Source organism: Bactrocera dorsalis, chromosome 4 (assembly GCF_023373825.1).
Source record: "Bactrocera dorsalis isolate Fly_Bdor chromosome 4, ASM2337382v1, whole genome shotgun sequence".
NCBI lineage: Eukaryota > Metazoa > Arthropoda > Insecta > Diptera > Tephritidae > Bactrocera > Bactrocera dorsalis.
Window position 1 is genome coordinate 50,737,017 of NC_064306.1, and position 7,981 is coordinate 50,744,997.

At 39.3% G+C, this 7,981-nt stretch overlaps 1 protein-coding gene across 1 annotated transcript; it reads left to right on the forward strand.

Moving 5' to 3' along the window:
- Positions 1–240: 240 nt before the first annotated feature.
- Positions 241–3,874, forward strand: LOC105227511 (uncharacterized). The gene is made up of 2 exons (XM_011206871.2): positions 241–477; positions 2,828–3,874. The coding sequence occupies exon 2, from the start codon at positions 2,828–2,830 to the stop codon at positions 3,809–3,811; it is 984 nt and encodes a 327-aa protein (XP_011205173.2). The 5' UTR covers positions 241–477; the 3' UTR covers positions 3,812–3,874.
- Positions 3,875–7,981: the final 4,107 nt, after the last annotated feature.

Genomic DNA, 7,981 nt, shown 5'->3' on the forward strand with positions numbered 1-7,981 from the left:
AACAGATACCCGCACAATAGACAATTTGTACGCCAAAAAGAGGAGCATAAATAAAAACAGTAAAAAAAAGTAAAACAAAAATGAAAAACAAATAAAATTTTGCAAAATTCTGCTGAAAATAAATAAAGTTTGTGATATCGCTCACAGCAGCGGTTGGCAGTGTGACGCGTTCGATAGAATTTGCAGCTTAATTCCTGCATATGTTTGTGCTGGTATATGTGGGCATGAGTGTGTGTTTGTAAAATTATGTAAATCTGTCGGATTTCTGCGCCGCCGTTCCAATTAAGCTGGACGGACCCGCCTGCAGCTGCGTTAGACGCATTTCAGCCGTGGCTACGCACTGACTGTGACAATTAAAGTCCGCTGATCGAACGGTAAAAAACGAGGCAAAAAGAAGGAAAAAAGGACGAAAAAAGAATATATATATCATTCTAACGGTATTTAGTGTAAATTGCTGTGTCGTTTAAAGGATTATAAGTGAGTGCCAGCTAATAGCGATTTAAAATTGGTATTATAAATATTTTTTAAGTGTAAAAATGGCAGTTTGGAGAAGAGAAAATATGAAGTGAAATATTTTTAGAGCGTCATACACTAGATTAGTAGGTTCGAATAGATCTAGTAGTTTTGACGACATATGCTCGTCTCGTCAGCAGTAATGATGTATATATTTGGTGAATTTAAGGACCTCAGCTAGGTTGCCAAACATCGTTTTTACTACCTCTATTAGAAGTCGTTTTCTCAAAAAATACAATAGTCCAGCACTGACACGCTTCATACCCAAAACTTTAACCAAAATGTGTTGAATCGATCCATAAGAGATGTTGAGATTTAGTGCTATCTTTCTGAAGCCATCGCGATAATTTTTAGTCACTGTTTTGTTAGAAGTGGATGCACGACTCAGATGGTGACTTTGCGACCTTCACTGAAGGCTTTGTAGATAAAGTAAACTTCCCAAAACACTTCTGCAACATTTTTGACTATTTTGCAGCTCTGATTCCATTGCAAAGTTAAAATTTTAAACAGATTCGTTGACATAGGGAGATCAATCTTCACACGATTATAACAAAAGCTGCTCAAAGCAGCAGAGGTGTATGACAAAGGAAAGATAATTTCGTCTTAGGAGAGGACACACCACTGGCCCTTCTTCCAAGAGATGGCGTTACGAAGTGGGTAAAACTCACAAGAATGTTTAACATTCCTCTCGGCAGTAAAGCGGACCGGAGCGATGGTACATTAATAACTCGAAAACAACTGAAGACATTGCGCAACCGCATATTAAGCTATCCATACCAATGGAATGTTTTTCGAGCATCTTTGAAGCAGAAGTCTTTGCAATAAGTCAGGGTGCGAAAACTCTCCAAAGCAACTAACGCAACCAGCGTACCTGGGTGCCGGAACAGAAATAGGGTAGCCGGCAATGAATTGGACAACGAACCAACCCGCTCTGCGGCGGCTTCCAGGATGATACGGCAAAAACCGTGCATTGCGGTGGGGTCTCACAGTATAAAAGAGTTGCTCCGCACGGATAAGAGACTGGGGAGAGAACGGTACTGGCAGCAGGCAAAACGATTGTGCCACGCCAAATTGTTATTGGGAGGCTACAACTTAGCAAGCTTTAGAGATATGATCAACCTAAGGGTTTTGCGTCACGGAACAGGATACTTCAGAACACCTGATTCTATATTGCCCAGCAATTTGTAGAATCAGACTCAAATCCTTTGGATCTATCTATGTAGACAGGGATCACATCACCTCCTACGCGCCTACCAACTCTTGGACTTGTTCAAAGTGTGGATCTTTATGAATATATGTGATATAGAAAGTAAAAGCTCAATTATTTCTAAGTTTCCAATACTTTTATAAAGAGAATTCGCATTGATATTGAGTCTTATTCCCCTCTGGCAAAAAAAGGCTTCAAGTAAGTCCAACATTGGGTTAACTCAAATATATTTACAGATACTGTAGAGAAATAAGATTTATGAACAAAGGTGACCGCCTCCAAGGTAACAATAGACGTACTGCCCGAAGTGCAGCTTCCTTCAGAGAGGTGTTGACTGTACGCTCAATACTTGTCAAGACATTATAGACATTTTTATCAATAACATTAAGTTACTTTTATAGTCGAAAGATGAGGTTCAATCATTTAGACACTTTCTTCTGTATTTCTCAGCTTTCCTCGGACTGTAATCGAAATGTCTCCGAAGACACGGCTTCGACAAACCAGCAAAATAGCTGGAATTGATCATAACCGCTTAACAGTTTTGTGGTAAGCTCAAAACAATTTGTGGATCTACGAAGATCTAATTATTTATCTTGTTTTTACGCCTTCTGACGACTAATCTTTTTAAGAGTTAATGACTAGCAGGAAATCTGCGGCTTTTTGTATTTCTACACATTTTTATTACGGAAACTCGAAAGAAAAAGATTGTATATATAAATGCTCTTTTTAATCTAAAGTGTTCAGTTCTAATGATTATTTTCAACCGAATGAGTGCCAATGTCTAATGCCGTATGCTAAATTAATATCAATTAGTTCTACGGGCAAGATCTTAAGAACGACCCCTGGCATCTTTGAACTCGAACACTCAACGAATCGTACTTTATAGTGAGAACTTTTAAAACCCCAATCAAAATTGGTAAAGTTCCGAAGCAGTTTTCGTGGTTTTCGTGGTGAAAAGATGAAGAAGTTTCACTGGCTCAGTTGAAATATTAGTTCTTTTTTTGTGTTCGATTTTTGTGCTAAGAAAGTCCTTAATTTGTTAAGAAATTACAATTCTACCATAAATCTCCTATTAACTGCAATACACTTTCATTTTCTTTCCACTAGATGGCTGCCATCACCAAAGACTTCATAGATATCAATCTGTCTACCGATGAACTGATGCTGAAAGAGCTCGAGCGCCGCGATGGCATTTATTCGTTCATTTTCCACGAACTAGAAGTGCCCAAAGCGGAAACACCAACAGCCAGCATATCGCCGGACAAGTTGATTGACAGAAATCATGAAACAGCAAAGACACCGGCAACCAGTGAAAACCAAGTTAGCACTGACAACAACAATGCCGCCGACAGCAATAACCCGTCCGATAAGTTCAAAATCCGCACTGAAACAGTGCTCATACAGCGTTCCAATGTAATTTGCCATTCGAATAGTACGCTAACGGCAACAGCAACAAAAACCAAGACAATGATTTACACCGCACCCGCAACAACAACGCTCAACAACACTCCACCAAGCAACAAGAGTCTGATGGAAACCGCAATGGCTACCTCAACAAACGCAACACCAACAATGCTACCTAGCCTATTTACAACTACACCACTGACAGCAACAACATATGCAACACCGTTCACCAACGGCAACGTGCTGCCGCCGGCCGCTTGCTTCCCCAGCCTCAGCGGCATCAATATGCGTAGCTATCACGAACACTTCAAGACCTGGCATCCGCCGCCAACGCTCGTCTATGACAATCCCAAGCTCTATGCGTACATGGCCAATTGCGGCTTTCGCGTGCGCCTGGCCACGCCGCGCTTCTCGCACATCACGGCGCCTTTGGTGCGCAATCGGCGACATGCGCTCAAGGAGACGCCCCAGTACAAGCGGATGTCGGAGGTGAGCATGTGTGCGCCGGTCGCCGATTTGCGTGCGCTCTTTCCGCTCGACCCCGACGTGCATGCACCATTTACCACGACAGTAGGTGTTGCGGAGGACACAGCGATGACCGATGTTGATGCGGGGGTTGGGGAATTAGTGGAAACCGGTTGCTGTGCTGGTGCTGCTTTGATGCAGGACGCACCGCTATTAAAGTGATTGGTGGTGCAGTTTTTGATAATTAAAATGAGGAATAAAATTTTTCTTAAAATAAATGTCGAATTCTTGCTAATTTTTTTGTTCAGCATGAGCTTGAGTCAGTAGTGTTGACAGTTGTTATTTATTTACTGTAAAATTACTTTTTTTTACCTCCGACGACGTCTACTAGTTGGACACATATGAACGCCAATATAAATTTGAGCAAATACACATAAGTGACCTGCAATCATTCAAATCAAAACACTTGAAAGTTGCACAAATCGAATCAAGATTGAAAGCTCCTCTGCAAGTTGTGGAGAAACTTTCTTGCTTGAACGAAAAAGAAAAATATGAAAAGAAATCAGTGTTTTTCAAAGAAAACTGTAGCTCTCAAAGGGAAAATGTGATTTCTAAACAAGTGGTGAAAATATGAATACCAGCCACTCAGCCAACTAACACAATCACATGTAGATATAGAAATGTACGCATTGGGTATATTAGGATCGTCCAATTTAATATTTAATCGTTTAAGTTTAGGTTTAGGTTTACGTTAGGTTAGATCGTACGGTTGATCCAAAACCGATGAATCTCGTTTGAAGAGATATTCGTCTATACCATAAACTGCTAAAAGTGGATCTGCAGATCCTTATAGATCGTCGAAGCGTTTCTAGATTACTACAATTTCGTTAAAACTATTAATATCAATGATGTGTCCACTGAGATATTTCAATCTCATTTTGGCAAAAAGCCGGACCATAGAGGAGAAAGTGGCAAAATCCATACAAATCTAATATGAAAGAAGCTTGAAGCTTTTGCTAAAACGGTCATGCACTCCCTGACCAGTGCAAAGTCAGTAAGCTCCAATCCAGTACAACCGCTCTGCTATTGGAAAAAGTTCACAACTCACTGAAAGAAGCTGCACTTTGAATGAGTGATGGCAACCACCTCCGATCTAAAATTAGAGTTGATGAGAATAAGTTTGTATGACCTAAAACTAAACAAGGATGTCGAGATAAACTGAGTAGCGGTTGACTTTCTGTCTGTCCGTCAATCCGTCGTTCTACCAACCGTGCGAGCGATAACTTGAGATAAATTTAGGGTGAAATTTAAAACACGTGCCATAAAAAAATCGGTATTGTAGGCGTTGTTGGTAGGAGAAATCCAATGCCGTTCATTGAAAAACATGGTTTGAAGATTAAACAAGTAAGGAAGGGCTAAGTTCGGGTGCCACCGAACATTTTATACTCTCGCATGATAAAGTGATAATCGAGATTTCATTATTTGTCATTTACATATTTTTTTTTTATTTTGCTGTAAAATTAATTAGAATTAAATTCTCAGAGATTTACCGATATTAGGTTAAGTTAGGTTAGGCACTAAGTTCTTCGTGTTCGATATCAGGAACCTTGAAAAGCTATAGTCCGATCACGACAATTTTTCCACAAGGGATTCCTCAGCTCAAAAACCGTATTTGTGTAAAGTTTTATTCCGCTTTCATCATTATATATTATACAGAGAAGGCATCAGATGGAATTCAAAATAGCGTTATATTGGAAGAAAGCGTGGTTGTGAACCGATTTCACCCATATTTCGTACATGTCATCAGGGTGTTAAGAAAATATTATATACCGAATTTCATTGAAATCGGTCAAGTAGTTCCTGAGATATGGTGTTTGGTCCATAAGTGGGCGCTGCCATGCCCATTTTCAATTTTTAAAAAAGCTTGGGTGCAGCTTCCTTCTGTCATTTCTTCCGTAAAATTTAGTGTTTCTGACTTTTTTGTTAGTCGTTTAACGCACTTTTAGTGATTTTCAACATAACCTTTGTATGGGAGGTGGGCGTGGTTATTATCCGATTTCTTCCATTTTTGAACTGTATGTGGAAACGACTCTTTAGAGTTTGGTTGACATAGCTATAGTAGTTTCCGAGATATGTACAAAAAACTTAGTAGGGGGAGGAGCCACGCCCACTTTTCCAAAAAAATTACGTCGAAATATGCCCCTCCCTAATCCGATCCATTGTGCCAAATTTCACTTTAATATCTTTATTTATGGCTTAGTTATGACACTTTATAGGTTTTCGGTTTCCGCCATTTTGTGGGCGTGGCAGTGGGCCGATTTTGCCCATCTTCGAACTTAACTTTCTTATGGAGCCAAGAAATACGTGTACCAAGTTTCATCATGATATCTCAATTTTTACTCAAGTTACAGCTTGCACGGACGGACGGACAGACGAACGGACGGACAGACAGACATCCGGATTTCACCTCTACTCGTCACCCTGATCACTTTGGTATATATAACCGTATATGTGACTATTTTAGTTTTAGGACTTACAAACAACCATTATGTGAAGAAAACTATAATACTCTCCTTAGCAACTTTGTTGCGAGAGTATAAAAAAGCCGTTGGACTAGAATGGCAGAGGTCTTTTTTACGGATAGGACAAAGCTTGAGAGGAAAGTTGGTCGAGGAGTTTAATATCAGGAGCTCTCTACCAACTCCACTTTCATACTTCCTGACTATTGCTCGCTGTCAATAGCATCGATGGTCTTTTTGGATAAGACTGGTATGGCTGCCAGACCACAGCGGAATCGTTGAAAATTGTAAACCTGATGAGCTAGAAAGGAAAAGCAACCTATAACCGCTTTCGGTAGAATGGAAACGAATCGGTGCTTCCTTCAGACATCCCACCGAACTCGCGGGAGTGAAAATTAAACAACCTTGAAAATTTGTATTGGATACTGAGCGTTTTATAACTGAGCGAATTTATAATTTCGAACATAGAAGTTCTTCTTTACAAAGGACTACATATAGCAGTCTACCTGCAATCTCTCCAGATCAGCCATGTAACTAAACCTACCTATGACATATCAAAATTTGGCCACGACAAAACATACACATCTCCTCGGACGATCCTCTATCCATATCACTCGCCTCGTCAATGAGCGCTGCTCCGCCAAAATGTTAGATTTGGACTATAGCGTTTCTCAGTAACCGCGTTTTATAAATCGATCAATTTTATTAGATTAGAGTTTCCACGAAGACCGTGGAGAGTCGATTCGGCGTAATTTGCAGCGCCTCAGAATCACTTCAATCTATGGGCTCTTGAAAGGTTCCGACGTTTTTGGCCAAATTTTGTTCAATGTTGAAGCTCGTCATCGAAAATTGAACTCAACGGATGGACCATCTTAGATATTCTTCAAAAAATAAATACCAAAGGATATTCTTTCGAATAATAAGAAGCATTCTCCATTAAATTAGAAGTTTCTGTGTTTTTCTTTAAGAAAGTATGGAACTTCCAAATGGATCGATCTTTAAATAAATGATAAGCTTGGCGAGCTAGGTCGTTTACGCCGTCCATCTGTCGTCTAGTCATTCAGTTTTTGTGACATAGAACTGAAATTTTTCAAACGTCCTTTTCGGATCACTATATCATAGAGCTGCTAGACCAACTGATCGATCTAAATGGAGTCTTTATATGAAAAAATTTTTCTTTTAACGAGATATCTTCAAAAAATTCGATCTGACTTATTATTTAAGACAAAGGTGCAATCTGCGAAAGAATCGTTTAAGTCGGATTACTATAGTACATAGCTACCATAAAAACTTTTGCATTTGAGGAGACATCTTCAAGAAATTTGGCATGGGTTATTCTCGAAGGTGCAATCTTCGAAGAAATTGTTCAGATCGCAACACTAAAGCATATATGTACATTGATGCCTTACAAACTCGCCGAACAAAATCAATTTCTTGTATACTATAGAAACTTTTTTATTTGTGAAGGGTATTCTAGGTAAGGTGCAACTTAGTTACTTAAGCCTAACCTTGACCCAGACCTCAGGACAGATCTTGTATAAGCTGTCATTAATCGGAATATTTCAAACGGTGATTAGTTCTTAAGCACTGCCTACCCTAATGTACTCATAACTATAATTCCACATGTTGTATAAGGAAATCAAATTTAAAAAGTATTTGCTTAAAAATAACTGTATATTTTCATATAACAACATCTTCTACTGTTTACACTTCAAAAAGAGGAAAGAACATCGTCTCACAAACACTTCTATAAGCACATTTGTAAAAAAAACTTGTATTTATTTGCTAAAAAAAAATGGACAAAAAGGTGGACATGAAAAATTGCATTGCAGGCGAAGGACATCACCCTCAAGCATATGAGCTTATACGTGCA